At 51.3% G+C, this 20,211-nt stretch overlaps 8 protein-coding genes across 8 annotated transcripts; 3 read left to right on the top strand and 5 right to left on the bottom strand.

Moving 5' to 3' along the window:
• Positions 1-362: 362 nt before the first annotated feature.
• On the top strand, positions 363-1,493 carry An11g00240 (uncharacterized protein; the record flags this gene model as incomplete). The annotated part of the gene is made up of 4 exons (XM_001393991.1): positions 363-574; positions 634-867; positions 931-1,005; positions 1,085-1,493. The coding sequence occupies 4 exons, from the start codon at positions 363-365 to the stop codon at positions 1,491-1,493; spliced, it is 930 nt and encodes a 309-aa protein (XP_001394028.1).
• Positions 1,494-2,098: 605 nt separating this feature from the next.
• Positions 2,099-3,544, top strand: An11g00230 (uncharacterized protein; the record flags this gene model as incomplete). The annotated part of the gene is made up of 2 exons (XM_059749996.1): positions 2,099-2,882; positions 3,054-3,544. The coding sequence occupies 2 exons, from the start codon at positions 2,099-2,101 to the stop codon at positions 3,542-3,544; spliced, it is 1,275 nt and encodes a 424-aa protein (XP_059605429.1).
• A 603-nt stretch (positions 3,545-4,147) lies between these two features.
• On the bottom strand, positions 4,148-7,233 carry An11g00220 (uncharacterized protein; the record flags this gene model as incomplete). The annotated part of the gene is made up of 9 exons (XM_059749995.1): positions 4,148-4,195; positions 4,371-4,440; positions 4,552-5,721; positions 5,775-5,896; positions 5,946-5,998; positions 6,051-6,280; positions 6,332-6,652; positions 6,703-6,743; positions 6,802-7,233. The coding sequence occupies 9 exons, from the start codon at positions 7,231-7,233 to the stop codon at positions 4,148-4,150; spliced, it is 2,487 nt and encodes an 828-aa protein (XP_059605428.1).
• Positions 7,234-8,211: 978 nt separating this feature from the next.
• An11g00210 (uncharacterized protein) lies at positions 8,212-9,873 on the bottom strand (the record flags this gene model as incomplete). The annotated part of the gene is given in 1 exon segment (XM_059749994.1): positions 8,212-9,873. A coding segment is annotated over 1 exon segment (1,662 nt).
• A 471-nt stretch (positions 9,874-10,344) lies between these two features.
• On the bottom strand, positions 10,345-12,947 carry An11g00200 (uncharacterized protein; the record flags this gene model as incomplete). Its single annotated transcript, XM_001393987.1, has 7 exons — positions 10,345-11,638; positions 11,688-11,850; positions 11,900-12,146; positions 12,197-12,419; positions 12,478-12,530; positions 12,577-12,770; positions 12,824-12,947. 7 exons carry the CDS (start codon positions 12,945-12,947, stop codon positions 10,345-10,347), a joined length of 2,298 nt encoding a protein of 765 aa, XP_001394024.1.
• A 1,975-nt stretch (positions 12,948-14,922) lies between these two features.
• On the bottom strand, positions 14,923-15,949 carry An11g00190 (uncharacterized protein; the record flags this gene model as incomplete). Its single annotated transcript, XM_059749993.1, has 3 exons — positions 14,923-15,089; positions 15,144-15,196; positions 15,492-15,949. The coding sequence occupies 3 exons, from the start codon at positions 15,947-15,949 to the stop codon at positions 14,923-14,925; spliced, it is 678 nt and encodes a 225-aa protein (XP_059605426.1).
• A 946-nt stretch (positions 15,950-16,895) lies between these two features.
• Positions 16,896-19,212, top strand: An11g00180 (uncharacterized protein; the record flags this gene model as incomplete). Its single annotated transcript, XM_059749992.1, has 7 exons — positions 16,896-16,974; positions 17,130-17,443; positions 17,591-17,791; positions 18,063-18,222; positions 18,282-18,327; positions 18,582-18,721; positions 18,914-19,212. The coding sequence occupies 7 exons, from the start codon at positions 16,896-16,898 to the stop codon at positions 19,210-19,212; spliced, it is 1,239 nt and encodes a 412-aa protein (XP_059605425.1).
• A 294-nt stretch (positions 19,213-19,506) lies between these two features.
• An11g00170 (uncharacterized protein) lies at positions 19,507-20,044 on the bottom strand (the record flags this gene model as incomplete). The annotated part of the gene is made up of 3 exons (XM_001393984.1): positions 19,507-19,820; positions 19,889-19,955; positions 20,015-20,044. The coding sequence occupies 3 exons, from the start codon at positions 20,042-20,044 to the stop codon at positions 19,507-19,509; spliced, it is 411 nt and encodes a 136-aa protein (XP_001394021.1).
• Positions 20,045-20,211: the final 167 nt, after the last annotated feature.

The raw sequence follows: 20,211 nt of genomic DNA, 5'->3' as shown, positions 1-20,211 counted from the left end.
AATTGGCCTTGTATGGGCATATGGCTAATCTAGTCCCCTTAGGGGTAATCTATTTTCCTCTTTGGGCCAAATTGCGAACCGGTTGGTCTGGCCGGATCTGTGAGGTGCGGACGGGGTCCGCGCTTCGGTGTAAGCGCGTCTATACGACGTGGGCCGGCTACTCTTCTGACAAAGTGGAGAAGGCGACTCACGCTCATTCCTCTGAACCCACAGCTTTTTTGGGTTGGGACTTATTTAAGATCATATTCTCAGAGCTCGAAATCCTTTATCTTCATAGAACTTTTTCAAATCGGCCCTATCCCAAAAATTCTTTTGTATACCGATTGAACATTCGTTTCCAGACGTCTCTTGTCTTTCAAACCATGGCCTTCAACCGTATTGCTGTCTATGGTCACCGTGGATTCGTGGCCTCTCGAGTTGTTCCTGTTCTAATTGCCTCGGGAGCTCCAATTACTGTTTTGCATCGCTCTACCTCGGATACCTCCAATCTCCCCGAACATGTCAGAAAGATTGAAGTTGACGTTTTTGATGAAGACGCTTTGGTTAGAGCCTTGCAAGATATAGACATTGTGCTGTCAGTCAGAGTTACTGCGCATCTGCACCTTTTCGATTGTATGCTGATGGATTTTTCAGTTCTCTGGTTGGAGATGAGGGTACCGACAGACAGTATGGTTTTGTGAAGGCCATTCCTAGGACTAATGTCCGGCTTTTCGTCCCTTCGGATTTCTGTCTGCGATATTGCGAGCAGGGAATGCGCATGCCCTGTATGGTGGCAAAAGCGAAACTCGAAAAGGCTTCTAAGGATGCTGGGATCCCAACCACCGTTGTTCACGCAGGAAATTTCGCTGAATTCACCTTAAGTACACCGTGAGTCATCAACCGTGTACTCGGGATGCTTATATCCATAACTGACACCTTCAAAAATTATAGGGCAGTGGGTGTTGATTTGCAGAATAATATATTGGTCTACACCGGCAACTCTGCTAGCGAAAAAGTCACTATGTGGTGGGTAGCATTTCACCCAGAGACTCCTTCTTCATCTCAATAATCACTTTGGTCTGATTACACTAACTCCTTGTTATAGCACCAAGGACTACGTAGCGGCTGGCGTACGTCGACATATTTACACCAGACCTATACACACTATACAGAACCGGACCATCACCTTGTCAGAGCTTGCACCAACAGGCATGGAAATTGCTGCGATCATGAAAAAGAAGAATGGCAGCGACCCCTCTATTGCGACACGAAGCATAGAGGAAGTCGATCGAATGATTGAGGATTGTATCAGCAAGGAGAGTAATCTCGCCGTCCCGTCCTATTGCCGCAAAATCTGGGGAACGGGACAAATGATGAAGATGCTTCCCGATGATTTATGGGAAGTTAAGGACTACAGGAAAGCAACTTTAGAGGACCTCGTCCTCGGAGGAAAATTGGAAAGCTATAGAGCTCTACCCGATCATGTGTGGGAGTATCTTAGAAAGATGCTTTGAGATGTGTATATAGCCATCTCCTACAAGTCTTTCCCACCATCCCACCAGTCGCAAATGAGATGCGGCTTGGATATAGCTATTGGACCCTGGAAGTGGGCTCTGGGGCCCCCATTGGGGTTACATATTAGTACTTAACCAACAAGCCAAGTCCCTGGAACTGCGAAAAATATATATCCTCGCCTGTAATCTAGAAGTATTTCTTTCACACTCCTCTAATTCCATCAACTAAGTAGGTTTCATTTTCTCGAAGATAATTATTATGGGTGAAACAAGCCCGTGGACGGTTCCTTTGGATGGGTTCCAGGGTGGGGCAAACCCGTTCCGATTCGGACGCTAATCCGACGAGTGGGACGAAGTTGAACCCTCGCGATCTGTCCAGAAACGGAAAGTATATGGTGGACCTAGGAATTCCAATATTCCCCATTGCACACAGCCACTAGCTAACGGGATATGCTTTCCATCATATCACGTATGCTATGCTGTTGTCGTCATTATCGTGCCTAGGTTGCCGAGATGCTGAAACCATACCTTTATACAACATGTTGGCCCCCTAATCTACCTCCCCGATCATACCGCTAAACCTATCTTCCGCCCCCTCATTAAATATGCCAAACAGTCAGTCATCTGTCGAGGACCGCTTGCGGCGTCTCATGCCGAGCCTCCCGGTATATACCGAAGGCACGCACTATCAAGACTGTCTCGAACTATACAACCATGCGTTGAGAAAGAAACCACTGGTCTGCGCTCGGCCGCGGACAGAAGAAGAGGTCTCCCGCTTGGTTCAATTTTGCGCCGAACAGAAGATCCCCTTTGCTGTTCGTTCAGGTGGTCACGACTTCTTCGGCCGCTCCGTGATTCACAATGGCATTCTTATCGACATGCGTGACATGGACACGGTGAGTGTTGTGTCGGACCGAGCTAGCGCACGCGTTGGTGGCGGAGTGATTGCCGGCCACCTGCAGGAAACCCTCCAATCTCACGGCTTGTTCACTCCTACTGGACAGGCAAAGTCTGTCGGCTATGTCTCTTGGGCGTGTGGCGGAGGGTACGGCTTCTATGTTGGAACATACGGGTTTGGGGTGGATCAAATACTGGGAGCTCGAGTGGTTTTGGCCGGGGGCAGTGTGATTGACACCAACGAAGATTCAGAATTACTATGGGCACTCCGCGGCGCTGGGGCTGGCACGTTCGGCATTGTCGTGGAGCTTCGCGTGAAGGTCTACCCAGTGCCCAAACTATACGCGGGCTTCCTAGCCTTCCCCTTGGCCGATGCCGCGACGGTCATGGGCAGGATTGAGAGGCTTTTAGATGATGACTTACCTGATGAGTTCAGCGGAGATGCCATAGTTGTAAATCCTGAAATGGCTCCAACCCCGGTAGCCGAGCCTTGTTTTGTTATGTTTTGGTGATGGACTTCGCCCAGCGGGAACCTCGGGCCTGCGAAAAGCTTCCTTGAGCAGATGATGCAGGCCGGCAGGGTTTTGGGGAACACGGTCACGGAGAGTAAGCTCTATGCTTCCATTGTGATATGGACTTCCCAGTTAACTGACCTGTGTCAAGCTACACCAGCCGCCTATGGCTTGGGTGATTCGTCGTCAGAAACATTCTTCCGCAGTCGAAACGTCGATCGGATACATCAGAAGGTTGGCACCATTCTCGCACGGCACCCTCCACCATACCCGCTGTCCGCTGTCATCTTTCATAATAATCACGGTAAGGGTGTTCGACACCAAGTCGCCGATCCTGTCGGGGCGGCCTTTCCGAATCGATACCAACATGTCATTCTCGGCCTTCATGGGGGCACCAGGCCAGGCGGAGTTGACGAACAGGAGCTTGCAACAGCAGCCAGATGGGTCATACAATTGGAGGAAGCGATTGATCAGAACGGTCTTTCCTTGCGAGGAGGGTTCCCTGCCTTTTGGCCCCCTGACCAAGTGGACATCGAACGATTTTTCGGCCAAGAGAACGCCTTAAGACTGCGGCAGTTGAAGGCACGACTAGATCCGAACAATCTGTTTCACCGTGCTCTGCCCGGTCTATATGCATGCTGATATTTATAATTTATGATTATATTCAGTTTTGAAGAACATACATAATATATTTTCGAACTTAGTATCTTCCTATCATTTAGCTTGATATAATCTAATATCACTTCAATTTTACATACCCGCAGTTTAATTTAGCGACCTGCTTGAGTCGTCATGCCCCATGTCTCGCCGCTTTTGCCCGTCGCCGGCTGCCTGATGCCTCCGGCGCGATTTAGGACACGTCGTTAGTGACGTACAAGTAAAGCCGACACACAGTCAATCGCTCGGTACTCACGGAGGAGATGCTGTCGGAGAAGCTGTTGCCAAAGTTATCTGCGCATGTATGGAGTACAATTGACTATTGGAAGGGTATCGAGAAGCCTATTGCGAATTAGGCTGTGATTTCACCGGTAATTTTATTAAAGTGAGGGAGGAATCTCCCGCAAGCACTCTATTCCCTAGGAGGTTATGTCTAGTCAAGCATTGTGGCGTGTGCTAAAATAGACGCCACAGAGTGCTTTCAGATTTGGGCCCGGCCTGGAGATAAAAGACAACTAGTAATAAAAAAGTTCAACACTGCTCGTCCTAGTACTTGCTACACATAATGTATACCTGAAGGTGCGAGGCTCATAAGGCTTGTGTGAATCTACTGTCATTTAAAAAATTGATATTAGTCTAAGCTTATATATACTACAGCTCAAGTTTATAACAGGTCAATCTCTACTCCCCCAGAACCTGCCCGGCTCAAGGAATCGCCATGTCAAAGCTAGGAAATAAAACTCTTACTTCCCCGGTGGAAATCAAAGCATGTACTTGCCCAGAGTTGGAGAGGCAGAGAGATATCACATACTGATTGACAACTGAGCCATCGATTAATATTCAGTTTAGCAACACCACGTTGTAAATATGTAATCTTATAACTATGCACAGTTCTATTGCATTGCAATGGAATATACCAACAATTTTCATAACCTCATAAACCTCGTCTTGTCCGAGTAGTGATCTACCAACTGAACGACTCCTCGACATACCGTATCCGCCGATACCCTCTTCTCATAGCCAAATGCACCGCCGCACGCGCCTCATCCGCCAACGCGGAAGGCCCACAGACCAGTACCACGGCAGATGATTCACTCAGCTGGGCTTCATGTGCGTGGTCCAGAACGAGCGATTCTAGATCTGGCCGACCGGGAAGGATATCTATATTCCCAGTGTCTCCCTTCCAGAGATGATCTCGGCTGCTTCGTCGATCAGTATCTGTGTCACTTTCGTCGTCGTCACCGGACCTGGCGGGAGTAGGAGTCGAAGAAGAAGAAGAGGTGCAATAAAACGACCCCCGGAAATCATCCCTCGCTAACGCAGGCGCTAATTCTCTTCCCGCGACTTGCTGTGCGAACGCCTCTTGGCGGGTTACCCAGATGAGGTGCATATCCTTCGTCTGGGTCGTGGTGCTGTTGCTCTTCGAGGGAATCGTGTCTGACTCGATAGATGACCTTGCAATATGGTCCTGGATATACGGGACCGCGGCTGCTATGCCTGTTCCTCCTGCTATCAGTAGGACAGATTCGTAGCTCCATAGCGGAAAGTGGTTGCCGTAGGGCCCTTCAAGAAGGATGGTCGTGGTGGTGGTTAGATCGGGGGAATTGGTGCATTGCTGGCGCAGGGAGCGGGTCCAGCCGTCGTAGGGACGAATCCAGAAGATGAATTTGGGAATTCGCTGCTGGCTATGGCGGCTGTGTTGGCGTGGTTGTGGGTGTTTGAGTTGGGTCTCGTCGGGGGTGGTTGTGCCTGGTGAGGATGGGTCGGAAAGAAGGGGCACTTGGGTGACATCTATGTCTACTTCGTTGTCTTTTGATGAGGGGGAGGTTCCGCGGTGCTGGGTGTCGTAGGACCATGCGCCGAGTGTAAATGGGTGGCTTTCCCAGCCGGTTAGTCGGAAGGGCTGGTACAGGTAGTAAAAGTCTCCCGGGGAGGGGCGAATGTGTGCTGATCCCGGGGTCACTTCAAGACGGATGACGTCGGATGATGGGTCGTAGGTTGCTGTGCTGCGCGTGTACTGGACGCCCTTTCCGGCGTTGGCTCGCACGTGGATGTTGCAGTAGATGAGGCGGATTAGGCGTAAAGAACGGTCGGCGATCCAAATGGCTACTGCTGGCCAAAGGTAGTTCCAGTAGTCGTGGCCTTCGAAGATGATTGTGTGGCTGGATGGAGAGTGGTTAGTTGGCTTTTATGAAGATAGGGGAGAGGGACTGACTAGAAGCATCCGAACAGAAGAGCAATGGAGAAGAGGATGTGCAGGAGAAGAAATGTCTCATATAACCGGTGGCGAAACCACTGCACTGCAAATGGAAGAATGACGACCATCACAACAGTTGCCTGTCAAGTGTTAGTCTTAAACCAAACGGATGGGTAGGCCACAGCATACCAGTGTTCCCCAGATCAGATACGGCTTGTGAAGCTTTCTGATGACATTGCCTTCTGTAAGGTTGTCAGTAATATGCTTATGGGAATGTCGATGCGAGAAGCATACTTTGGTACATGATGACAAGGTAAATGAGGGTATGTGCGACAGCCTGGAAAGTAGCGATCCAGGCAATATGTCGATGGAACAAGTTAAATGTCCCAAAACTCCATCCTGTTGCCCAGATGAAGATATTATTGCGCCCGGCAAAAAGCCATACCAGCGGGAGATTGGCGAAAGATAAGACACCGGTTCGGTCAGCGGCGTAGCGCATGATTTGGTCCGGAATAGAAGGCCAGCTGTATTTTCATCAGTTGTGTTGCATCGTGCCTATAGACTGAGGAACGTACTAGAGATTCCCCTCGACTGGCCGGTACTCCAACGTGCAAAAGACAACGCTCAACACCCAGAACAACAGAACGGTCGCCGCTTCAACGCGTGTGGGAAACGTCCACCAAAGCAGCTTCCGCCGTGGCGATGACAACGGAGCCGGTACCACCAGATGAGTCTGCAACCAGTGATATATCCCATCCAACGGTATCCACAGCCACCGTAGGCGTGAACGCGCCCATTGTCCTGCTCGAATGTCTAGCGCGTGGAAAATGTGTCGCACGAGGCGGTGGGAGATGCCAACAGCGATAACGAGGGCCCAGAATGCATATCCTAATAAGCTATTCCGGTCAGTATCACTGTTGCAAAATATAGAGCTTTTCTGTCTTACCCGAATGCATTGTGTGACCAGACCTCGAACTGCCAAGTATCCTGCGGAGCGAGATGATTAGATGGGTAGTCGCAGTGATGGACGACTGTGGGAGCATACAATTGTGTCGAATGTCCGACGATAAAATGTCGGAGAGATTAGAACCGCAGTGGGGATGCGCTGAGACTTTGGTATCTGCCCATATTCGACGACCGGCATGCGACTGAGCGCATCGTGGGTGAGATTCTCGGCCAACTGCTCGCGGGGGATCAAGTCGACCCTGCCGTATTCAAGGCAGTAGCCTTGCAACTGAGCAAATCCCGCGATGTGCTCCTCCTCCGTACAATAAACATCCGCCGAGGCATACGTCGAGGTCACCTTCAGCCGGTTCTGACAGCGCGCCTCCCAGGCTCCTTGGGCCGGGTCGCCGGAAAAAGAGAGATAACCCAGGGCGGTGTACACCGCCGTCACGCATCCCTCGTCGGTTGGCGGCCGGCCGGCAAAGGCCAGCCCCAAGTATACCAGGAGGAAAAGCCAGCTGGTGGACAGCATGGCATCGAGGATACAGAGGGAGTGAGTGATGATTGAAGAGGGGAAAGAAGGCAGAGTCACGACGCTCGGAGATGGCAGAGTGCGAGTGGGGCGTGACCGAGTCGCCCGCACCCTCCGACCGAGTCCGGCCGGGGGCGAAGTCTGAGGCCCACGTGGTCCTGAGAGTTGGAATGTATGGTACAGGTGCAGGCCGGGTGCTCTGACTAGCGTAGCATAATCTCAATGTTTAATCGTGACAATAAGTATCTTTACACTAAAACTAGAATTGAACTCGGAGGAATACTCCCGAATGAGACATTCGGACATACAGCACAATTGAAGCCAGGAACCTCGTGATCATCGGGATGGGTCCTATCTAATCTGATCGCGCCATCTGATAGCGCCCGTGCTGTGATTCGCTACATTGCATCCAGGCAACATCCCTTGTGCCTCAGGCTAAGAACGCGAGTCAACTGGAAATTCTATGCGGTGTCTGTTCATACCTAAAGGCAAGAATTGAAGGACTGTACCCTACTACTCGTGTATGCAATGACACACCTACACAACCTATCAAGCTTGGAAAGAGGAACATTAAAAAAAGTATGTCCACCGTGTACTGCCTCCTCTTCTTTGAGTAGCAGCGATATATGTTTCTGAAATAGTTGGCAGATTTCTGAGAGTATATACGAAGCGCTTTAATCTGTCCTGACTGATGGGGTATTGGGGGCCGTGGAATATGGAAAAAGCAGAGATCTTGGTTGATAATGGTATTTTATATACCAACCGATGGCAGTCAAGATAAGGTGCATCAAAAAAAAGACAACTGGCGAGATGGAAGGTTTGATACTAAGTTGGGAATGGTCATACCCACAAAATGATACTATCTCCCCAAGGAGGTCGCAAAGCCCATAATGCTATTTAACAAAACAACCACCCCTCCACTCACTACTAATCCCCATTCATCTCCAGCTCTACAACACCAACACAAAAACTGCCGTTCTACTGCATCACAACCTTAAACCCCTCAAAAGTCGGCAACACCCTCCTTATCTCCCCTTTGTACCCCGGAATCCCACCCGTATAATTCAACTGCTCAAACGGCTTCCCCGGGAACGTACCCCCCATATACGTTGACCGCGTCGTGGGCAACAACGTCAGGTTCGACAGCTCCTCAATCCGATGCTTCCAACCATGCATAGCCGACAAGGTCGGCTCAACAGATTTAATCCCCCTCCGCTCCATCGCTCGAATCGCATCGACGATCCATCGTCCTTGAACCTCAATCGTAGTCGGTCCATTAGACAGCGCGGTCGGTGCCTGTGGTCCATATGTGAAGAAGAGGTTGGGGTAGCCGTGAATAGTAAGTCCTAGGTACGTGTGTACTGTCGCGGCCCATTCATCCTTCAGATAGGTGCCCTCTGTACTGCGCAGGCCCAAATTGGTGAGTCCACCCGTGGACACGTCGAACCCGGTTGCTACGCAGATCACGTCAAACTCATGTTCCGTTCCGTCGGCCATACGGATGCCCTTTTCGGTGAACGAGTCGATGGGGTTGTTGCGCACGTCAACGATGTCCACATTCGGACGATTGAATTGGTCGAAGTAGCTGAGTTCTAAACTTGGCCGCTTGACTCCCCATGGATGTGGTGGCTCTAACGGGGCCAACAGGTCGCGTTTGACAGGGTCATCGATACGAGCGCGCACCTTGCGTGCCCAGAAATTGTAAATCACCCTGTTGGCTTTGGCCTCAAAAAGATAGTCACTGTACGAGCCGACCCAGTATCTGAACCCGCCTTTGTCCCAGAGCTGCTCGAGGAACGCTTCGCGCTCCTTCTCGTCCTCGTCGAATACCCCTCGCTCGATAAAGTCGTAGGTGAACCCTCCGAAGGATGTTTCTCGCAGTCGGAATAACTCCGGGTACAATGGTTTGAGGCGCTCTTGCTCTTCAACTGTGAGAGGTCGCTTGCGCATCGGAATGGCCAGGTTGGGTGTACGCTGGAAGACCTTGAGAGAGCTTGCAACAGGTCCCAGGGCTTGAGTGAGTTGGACGCCGGACGCGCCGGTGCCGATCACGGCGCAGCGTTTGCCTTGCACGTCGACGCCGTCTTCGGGCCAGGAGGCAGAGTGGTGGATTTCTCCACGGAAGGTGTTCATGCCTGGCCATTCAGGGACGTGTCGCTTGGCGGCGAATCCGGTCGAGACGATGAAGTATTTCGCGGATGCGTGACGACCATTGGCTGTGCGGATTTGCCATCGTCCAGCAGTAGGATCGTATTCGGCTGATACTACAACCGTATTAAAGAAGCAATCCTTTTTGACGTCGAGGACACTCTCGACATGCTCGAAGTATCGCCGAATCTCGTCGTAGGCTGGATAGTTGGTGGACCAATTCCAGTTGGCCCATGTTTCTGGGAGGGAGTATTGGTACTCAGGCATTTCGGAGTCCACCCGAGCCCCGGGGTAGCGATTCCATTGCCATGTTCCTCCCAAGTCCGAAGCAGCGTCGAAGATGACTGCTTTAAGACCTAGCTTTCTCAATTCATGCAGACAGTAGATTCCGCTGAATCCAGCTCCTACAATGAGGACATCTAATTACAGGTCGTTGCCATTGGGGGCTTCGGTGCCGGTGGTGGTTGGTTCTTGAGGGGCGTCAGAAGCCATTGTTGGGATACATCGCAGAGATATCTCAGCGTGGCCTCCAAGAAAGAGGGGAAAGGGTATTTATAAATAGAGTCAGCAGGGCAACCATGAACCTCCGGGCTGAAACCCCGCAGCAGTGGGCGTGAAGACTCTCAACCATTCGTATCCAGGCCGTGGCTGACCCTGGCTAGTCGCTGCACTTTTTACTGGTGATAACCCCGCTCCGAGATGCGCGTCACGTTACATCTGCGGCAGGGGGGTATTTGTGGCGGTTATCAGGGCAATAAGAGGGCAGTTGGACGACATCCCTTGGCTTACAAGTGTTCGTGGTACGCTGAGATAATGTGCAATGGATAAATGACCCAGGACCTACGCTTGATCGATTTAAGGTGAGCTTCGCCCGAGATGAAGGACACATAAGCAGCAGTATATTGAATTGCCCGATTGGACGTCACAGAATTATGCTATAATCCATCATGACCCTGGCTTATCTTAGATAGAAAATTCCCCCGTCAAGGGTAAGTCCCGACTCGACCGTCCCACATAGACTTGGTACGTCCCCGATTGCAGTTGCCACTGCTGCGCTTCCACATTCCAAGTACTCAGGTCGCGCCGATTCAGCGAGAAACTCACCTGGGCTGTCTCACCCGCGGAGAGAAGCACCTTGTCGAAACCACGCAGCTGACGGACAGGCCCGTTGGGGATCCCCACATACAGCTGGGCCACCTCCGCCCCGTCAACCGATCCACTGTTCTGCACCTCGGCCGTCACTGTCACCAGATCATCCCACAGCCGAGGGTTTCCTCCTTCTTGGATCGCAGCTGACGGAGGATATTCGGACGTTGTCTCGTTGGTCTTTTCGATGCTCAGCCCCGAGTAGGCAAAGGTGGTGTATGAAAGGCCAAACCCGAACTCAAATTGCGGGGTGATGTTATCCTTGTCAAATGCGCGGTAGTCGATATAGACTCCCTCGGAAAAGTCCGACTGGGGAAATAGGCCATACGGGGTCTGTGGCTCCGACGGATGCAACAAGGAGCCATAATCCGAGGCCTGCTTAGCGATCGTGTAGGGAAGCTTGCCCGAGGGATTGGCCCGCCCGTAGAGAATGTCTACCAAGGCATGCCCGGTGTCCTGACCTGGCAGGTGTGCCAGGACGACGGCAGTGACATTCTCATGGTCAATCCAGTTGTACACCAACCGGATGCCAGCATTGTGGACGACGACAATGGTGTTGTTACACTTGCTTGCCACATTTGTGACCAGGGTGTCACTGTAGTCGTCAGTCAATGCGGAGCGGTCATAGCCTTCCGTGGCAAAGCTGTTGATGAAAACGAGGCACGCCTCGGACGTGGGGTCCACCTCCGGGTCTTGAGCACTGACGTCCCACAGCACGGATGTACCGTCCTCGTAGGCCTGCTGTTGAATCGCATTGAGAGGCGCGATGACATATGCCGGTGAGTTCGATCCCGAGCCACCGCCCACCCAGAGAGTGTAGTTCTGAAAGAGGGGACTGGTGCCCAAAACAGTAGAAGCAAGATCAAAAGAATCAGTGACCTTGGCATCATATCCAAAGACAGACACTAGCTGGGGTGTTTGAAGAGGAAGCGCATTATTGGTGTTCTTCACCAAGACGTGGCCCTCAATTGCGCTCTCCAGAAGCGTGCTCTTCTCGTCGGGCGCGGTTCCAACAACAACCTGGTGCTCCGACTGGGCGCTTGCTGGCATACCAACGCCAGGGGTGGGAAAGTCCGTATCCTGGTTCAACTGGTACCACGTTGCAATGATTCTGATCCGATTAGCTTGGTTGTACCGGGAACATTAGCCACGAAGCTCACCTAGTCGCCATATCGTCCAATCTTGATGCCTCCATTGTGCCATTAGCAATGGCGGTGGTGAGGTTGGAGCCCCAGAGCGTCGTTTCAGGCATCACCATGTCCAAGCCAGCATTGGCCGAGGCGATTCCACCATGCTGCGCTCCCCAGTCGGTAATCACGTAGCCTAGCATATTCAGCAAAGATTACAGGTCCACCAAGTCAACAAGTCTTACCTTGGAATCCCAGCTCGGTCTTCAAGAGACCGTTGAGGGTCTTGCTATTCTGGCAAGCATACGAGTTGTTGATCCGCTCATATGAGCACATGATGGCAACACTTCCCGCCAGGACTGCATCCTGGAAAGGCCACAAGTAAAGCTCGTGGATCGTCTTGTCATCGATGTTGGACGAAACGGAAGCAACGTCAACACCGTTAACCGTTTCCGGATTTCGGTTTGTCTCTTGCTCATTGCCGATGTAGTGCTATTGAACCATAAGCCATGCTTCGCCTTGCCTGAATGACTAATACTCACCTTGGTCGAGACACCAACACCGGAGGACTGTACCCCCTGCACTGTTTCGTATACAAGTGCTCCAGTGAGGTAGGGGTCATTCGAGAACCCTTCCCAGTTGCGGCCACCCTCTGCCACCCGCCCCAGAGGGCCGACAACAGGACCGAGAAGAAGGTTCACCCCTTTCCGGTGAAATTCCTGCCCCATGTACTTGGCCCTATCTCGGGCAAGGGTCCGATTCCAACTGTATTTTCATGTTAGCTCTAGGAACATTAAAGACGTTCATTGACATAGTTCGTTACCTGGCACCGACGTGAATACCGCTAGACCAACCGTTGACATAGTCTGTTCCCCTCTGCGGACATTAGACACATCCAGTCATTCAGGAGGGCCATACGGACCAGTCCATTGCTTGCATCACTGACACAAAGACCGGTAAAGTTGAGGCGCGGGATCTCGGCAATGAAGCCGGAGCAGCCAGTCTTCGAGCTCACTCCTGCCGTGAGATTGACCTTTTCGTCGTCCGTCAACTGGGCGACAAAGGCCTTAGCCTTCTCATATGCGGAAGCCCATGACCCAGTACCCGTTCCCTCGGCTATGGTCAGGCGTTAGTGAAGGCGGTGCCTAGAAAGGGGGCACACCACGTACGAGACGGATAGACTGCGGGAGACTGTCCATAGAAGTAAGCATCACTAGTGATGTTCTGTGTCGGAGCAGCGCTGGAGAGCGCGAGGCCACCAAGCAAGCTGAGAAGCGCACTAATGCTGTGCATTTTGCCGATGCTGTCTTGAATGCTGCCAGGTCATGGTGAACACTGGCCCCATGGTGGTATTTAAATGTCACTTTCCCCCTCACATCTGCACGGATTACAGTGAATGTGTTGTTGCGAAGGTATAGTTGCGGTGCCCGTGTTTGCGGAATTTCCTGACTAGCGGATAAACATCGGGCAACGGACAGAAATGGTGGGTGATTAGACCCTGTCAGGCGAGGTGCAATGGAGCAGAGCAGGACTATAGAGGCCTTGTCGGGGTAACATTAGGCGAGCCGTCGCTTCTCCTCCACTGTCGGCAGCGTGGAGGGATAGAAATGCCGCAGTGGAAATCCCACATTCCCTATCGAGTCTCCACCTGCAGTGGAGAAAATCCGGGGAAATGCAGGGTTTAAGTCGTCATATAGGCCAAAACATGACTCGACTGGGGTACGGGGCGAGAGATAGGATGTACCATGCAGAGCTGCGCGTGGGAGAGAGGCGAATCAAGATTTGTCTTCCTCCATACAACATCCGGCTTGGCTTAGGCACTTAGGCTATTATACTCTCCGGTCGTCTGACCGCAGGAATATGGCATGGCGTCACCCATGAGGCCTTGTAGGTCCGAGGGTGTGCTTGGTCTCCTGTTGTTCCCACCAGGAACCAATCAGCTGCTGGATAACACCATTTAAGTTCAACGCTTATTATATGGCATCGGGCCTCGGAAGATAGTAGACGAGCCCTATCCATCGGGTCGCTGGCCTAGAGATGACGGCTCGTACCGCGCGAAAAGTTGGAAACCGCTCCCACTCCCTCATCGGACCAGAAAATCGGCACTTGTGTAGACAGAAAGTAGCGCTGAGTGGATGAAGCACCCCGAGACGAGGGCGTGGCATCGGATGGTGTGTGATGGAATCAAGTCCGTTCAAGGCATCACCCGCCTGGGCCGGGTTGGAAGTTGACCGAGCGGGGTCACCATGAAGAGCTCATCGGAAGAAGCGACAACGCAATCAGAACACTTCTGCAGTCCATCTGACACGAAGTTACAGGATGGCGAGAAGGATATGCGTAGAGTACCGGAGGAGAGAGATGAGGCAGAGGGAATGAATGCCAGTGAGGCTGTTCCAGCCCGTGCGAGTCCCAAAATGGAATAGTGGCAGTCACGGCCAAACAAAAAAACACCACACTTTCTTGTTCGGCCTCTTCCACTTTCTCTTCTCTCTCCCTCTCTCTGTCCTTCTTTCTATTTCCACCTTGACTTGCTTAGAAATGCTACCAAGCATGTCCCCAAGTCTGGTACCCCCAGATTTCCTGATAACCATGTGGGACGACTTCGGCATCCCTCCTGCCGTCATCGAAGTCCGGGTATGCCCCGGACCCACCAGCGCTGCCCAATCTACTACAAACATGCTCGGAGTAGAAGATTGACCATGCCCTGCAGTGTGCTGGGGGGGAAACATATGGCGGGGATGCGGGGGACGGGATGATGTTACTCATGCATGCATAATCAGTGGGTCCCCATGTTTTTTCTCCTTGTCCCCCTCCAAAAATTGCAGGGATGGGAAAACCTGGTCGGATGCCCGCGGTGCTTTCCACCCCTTTTTAGTTCTTATTCACCTCTCAACGATCATATTGTGCTCTTATGCGCAGAAGGTGGGAATACTACGTCGCAGGGATTAAATTGAACAATATCCCGCGGATCGTAAACGTGGTGCCCCGTTCGCTGGGATGAATCGCTCTCTCAAAAATTGGCCCCGACCACCAGCCAGCGCGGTAACCCCGCTCATACCCGCGCTTCCTTCGCGCATGACTGCTGCCATGCCACACCTCGCGGGCAATGCGGCTTTGCAGGTTCCGCTCCTCGTCAACGAATCCATCACCGAACACCGCAGCAACTTGCTCTAATGACTTGTTTGTTGTCTCTGGAACGAAGAGGAAGGAAAACACCGTGGCTGCCACGCAGAAAAGTCTGCGGAGGAGATACGTCCCCAATCCGAGTTTAAGGAGCACCTCCGGCACGACAAACGCTGATAATGAGGTTAGCCAACCAAATCCTTCCCGTAGCTGCGCCAACCCCCTTGGCACGTTTGGAACGGGGAAATACCTCTGCGGGAAGGACCCAGGCCAATGGCCCATACGAGACGCTGTAGGAGAGGACATTCAGGTCTGTCACCCATGTCAGTGGTATCTGCGAAGAAACGTTCGAGTGTGAGAGCTTACAATTCAGTGCCACACAGAACCACCCAACTGCCTGATGGGTAGCCCACTCGCGACTGAACCAGTTTGTTGTCCCCACCATCACCAGATGCGGGATTGCCATGACTTTCCCGCCGTAGATGGTCAGTGTACGCCGTCAACCCGATCGAGATACAACATAACTGGAATTCCTCCAACCACCTGACAGACATTGACCATCCCTGACAGGATTAGTGAATTATTGTCGCTCTGTCCCAGGGCTTCGAAGAATGTGGGCACATAATACACGAAAGCGTTGATCCCCGAAAGCTATCTCGGTTAGGAGCTGAAGGGATGGGGAAGGATTTTTGCTGCAGTCAGCAGGCCACATACCTGCTGAAAGAACGGAATGGACAAGCAAGAAGTGTCCTCCTGAGGTATTTAGGTTGAGAGAGATCGACCCACTGTTTAATGCCGACCAGGAGCGGATGGCGAGCGTAGTCAGGATACTCCCTTTTGAGGAGCGCCTGCTGGGATCGATACCTTTCCATTCCAATTGCTCCGGTGACGATGCTGATTGCCTCCAGAACCCAGAATGATCCACGCCATGCGGGCGGGGAGATCTCGGATATATACAATGGGGCACCCATTGCCAAGGTGCCGACACCGATCCCTCCGATAGATCGGCTTGCCACGATTGTAGCATAACTTTGGGCGGCTGTCTGAGTGGTGGCAGCCGAGTAGGACAGAGAACCGACCATAGCCAAAAGGAAAACCGCCGAATGACGCCAGTAAAGCTGCACCGAATGCGTAGGGATCATGGAAGAGGTTTTTGAACTCCCCGGCGTCATATTTCACTTCCAAGGTTAGAAGAGCAAGCGCATCGGTATCGGAAAGTTCATCATGGACTGCCGAACTCTTAACGAGATCTTCGGGTTGTTCTCTCTTCGCCATTGCAGGTTTTGTGTGCTATTGAAGGCGCCTCTACTGGCAAGGTGGAATAGATGCGTGCTGCATAGCAGAAGGGTGCCTTCTCATAGTTTATATACGTAACCGGTTCAGGAAGCAATTATGGGCATACTTAATCGTCGTGAACCACGTTCTCGATCGGCAATTCAGACGCCGCCCCGCACCTGGGGTGTCGATCCGGAGGATCATTCATTTGAGCTCGGTGGAGGTTTGCATTGGCAGTACTTCATAATTGGCAAACTGACTGCGACGGGCCATCTTGCCTCGTTCGCTGTCGCCAAATGCAGGAATACGTCCTCGCGAGGTAAGGCTGCCAAACATCGTATCGGCGAATCAACAGCGCGGTTTGCACTGTAATGAGCCCGACTTGGCATGATGATGGATGCCATCATCTCTTCCCAACTAGCCTATCATCTTTTCCAGGCCATCTGAGTCACCACCTTGCGTGAATGGTATTAATGTTCCCCAAGGTCGCCTCTAATGAGTTATCTGGGTCCGAGCTTAGAGTCATCAGTACTTCGATCTCTCGGCTGCCTGGTCCCGACTCTGCATATCCCCAGTTTGCCATATATCATCTCGACGCCAGAGTCCGCTTCGACAAAGTAATCCACATATGCTCGCTTCCTGGTCGATGAGTGGGCGGGCCCGGTATATTGGGCTCACTTATGGAATGAGCAGTATCTCTATAAACAGAAACACTGCAATTTGTTAATTAAAGCAGCTGAAGACAGCCACGGACACATTATATTCGACCTCGGCATCAGTAAGCAGAATGTATTCTTCTGGTGGCCAGACAACCAGGGTTCAGCACCAGAGCCCAGCTCAATCATGTCTCAGTTAATGCGGTTCACAAGCGACCCGAACACGACAAGTGAAACATTGCCCGACCCCGAGGTCCTACACACAGGTAACAGCGAGTTCTACAGAATAGACGATCGCTTCGCCACCCAAAAGCACCGGCATTGTTTTTTTTATTTTTATTTTTATTTTTATTTATTTATTTATTTTTTTTTTTTTTTGATCTCATGAACCCTTCTCTGGGCACTAACTTTGAAATCATAGGCCCTCGTCTCGGCGGCGGGTACCCTCTCTACAATGCTCTCGCTCACGTGGACCTACAGAGCGGGACGTCAGAGGTCTACTTCCCTGGTCGAACCCATCTAGTGCAAGAACCACTTTTCATTCCAAAAGCAGGGTCTACTATCGAAGGAGACGGATATCTCATGGCTCTGGTGAATCATTACGAGTCGATGACAAGCGAGCTTCATCTTTTGGATTTGACCGATTTCAGCAAGGCCAGGGCCGTTATTCATCTGCCGGTTCGGCCTCGGCCTGGTCTGCATGGGAATTGGGTGGATAGTCGTGATATGCAGTCTGTATGAGTTGTAGATTATCTACTCCACATGGGAGATGATGGGAAGAAGAAGGTTTATTACCTGCTCCCGAGTGGCGGTATATGCCATGAGGTGCAACTGTTACACACCTACTCTGCTGCCCTATCGGCGCACTATGAAAGTAAATAGATTCGGATGAATCAAGAATACGTACAATACAAAGCAGAAGAGATTCTATTGCAATTGCAAACTCATACCGTTGCAGTCGCGTGGCTGTCTGATGGTACACGATATTATGCTATGACTCGGCCTTGTGCTACATGTCTCGCTATTTATGAACACCGCTTGACAGATCGCTGTGTGGCTCTGTGCCTCACAGTATCATGCCGGGTAGAGCGTGCCATCTGGCTGTTGTGCAGTCACGATATCTGTCTCCTTCTCTAGTAGTCCCAGGAAAGAGGATAGCGCAATATTGTTGATAGCCTCAATAGGAAACAGATAGACCCATTTGCTGAAACCAAAGTGATGTCGACTGATTTTGGGTTGGCTTGCTGCGAGAGATCTGGCGAGGTGTAGTGTGCGACTATTGTCTTGAAAGGTCTCTGCGCAGTCCGAGCCATCTTGAACTCCCATCGCTCAAGGTGCTTGATGGCAAAAGCAGCGGAGATTGTCTGGCGCTTGCGATCACGCTCCCTCTTATCCACCACTTCGAGAAGATTTTAGCGTGCCCCAGCGCCGTGCTTTCTCTTCCTTGCCGAGTTTCAACGTTGCCAAAGCAGAAGATCAACAAGTCACGCCAGTCCGGAAAGGCTGCTCTTTAGGTATTTCTCATGACAAAGCTACACTTGTGTTGCTTTAGCTCTCTATAACTATATATTAGCATACAGTCAGATAAAGATGCGTACCCCACATTTGCTGTTTGCCCGGTAAAGAAATATCTGAAGTGAATGTGGACTGAGGCCGACCAAGCGGATACAGCCAGTAACACATTTTCATAACCAGGCCTATTGTCTGCTTCTCGCTCTTCACAATTCAGTCCTCTTCTGTGGCCTGAGCAGTCACTGATTCTAGCGGTCGCTCTGGTAGCAGTACGATTCATATCCAAGTCTATCCCGTAACACAACACTAATTACCGAAAGTCTCATATCCTACCACTCAGATACTCCTCTTCTTTAATCAGTCCATCCTCGCCTACAGTCTCAAGCTCTCGACTTTACTCCTCGCCACTTTACCTTCCACCAAATACTTCCAGACCATTCTCTCACAACTTACAACTGCTGCAATACGAAAATGATCTGGTCCTCGGAAGCAGACGCCAAGGTAAGCCAGTTACTCTCACATGAATGCCACGGTTATGCATAAAGCTGACTTTTCAAGCTCTTCGTGGGTGTCTTGAATCAGTTGCGCGGAAAATTGAAGCTCGACTATCAGGAACTTGCAATGCACATGGGCGGAGGTACTCTCTGCCCTCCCATACTATCCACAGTGAAATATGCATACTGACACAGCTAGACTGCACCTCCTGCGCTGTTGAGCAGCGTATGGTAAGGCTCAGGAGGATGGCAACTGCCGCGTCCATGGCATCACCCAGTGCGACCGGTGGCGGAAGTAGTACCAACACAACCCCTAATACTACTCCACGGAAGCGCAAGGGAGATAGTCTGGCAACCGCTCCTGCGAAGAAGGCCAAGACAGGGGGTGTCGCTTCTGCCGGATCTGAGAAGAAGGGGGCAGATACAGCTCTTGTCGAGGCAAATGGAAAGGCCGAAATGAAGGTCAAGTCTGAGATTAAGGATGACCCTGTGCAATAGTGCTGAGCCGGGGCTGTGTTTTTATCTACGTTTCCCTATGGTTTTCAGGGCGACAGCGTTTTAATTTGCCCTGCACACACAAACAGTAGAATGCTGGTGAGGCAGACCTCAATTGATGGATGGACTGAATAGTAGCTAGAAGGGAATAAACACTATGTCATATGATTCAATGATCCCCCAAGTAAGTAGCACCCGTCGCCATGTAGATACAATAAAGGCAACCCGCAATAAACGAAACCTCTCTTAGACGACCATCACATAGCCAAGATTGGAATGACCCAGGGCCACGACACCCTATTCCTTATCCTTCCCACCAGCCGGGATGCTAACGTCAATATCAGACTCCTCCGACACCTCCTCATATTTGACCTTCTTCATAGTGGAGCGCTTCTTCCTTGGGCTCAGTGTAGCAGACCCATTGTCTGACACCTCCTCGCCCTTGGCCTTCTGCTTCGTCGCAGCGCGTCTCTTCTTGGGGCTCGGTGTGGCAGAACTGTCATCCGCAGGGCGCTTCACGTTCATACTGAATGTTATGCCAGACTTGATCCCCTTGCGATATTTTCCGAGATGCTCCTTGAGAGCCTTTGCGGTGGGCTTGTCATCGCCGGCTATCGAGGTTAGAGTTTGTTGTTTTTCGACTTATGTTCGTATAACGGCCTAGAAATGATGAACTCACGCCAGCCTTCGGCAATCTTATCCAGATCCAGATTCAGTGTCTGGGTCTCGAAAATGGTCCGCCACAGCTGAAGTGTATTACGTTAGATAGTTGATAAGTTGGGTTTCTATGCAAGGGTATAGTTACCAGATCTTCGTTTTCCGGTGTCCAGCGCATGGTTGATGCCAGTTTAGTCAGAAGTGATGGAAGAGATGATCTTGAGATGAAGAGCGTCAGATGTTATAGGTAACGAGATACTTTATTCGTTGCCGTAGCACCGGTAAAGCTTGGGACAGTTTGGGGGCTTTCTGCGATCTGGCTGAGATATACTAAAGGAGAAGAAG

This window comes from Aspergillus niger, assembly GCF_000002855.4.
Source record: "Aspergillus niger supercontig An11".
NCBI lineage: Eukaryota > Fungi > Ascomycota > Eurotiomycetes > Eurotiales > Aspergillaceae > Aspergillus > Aspergillus niger.
Note: the sequence above shows the minus strand (reverse complement) of the source record. Positions and strands in the feature narration are given on the sequence as shown.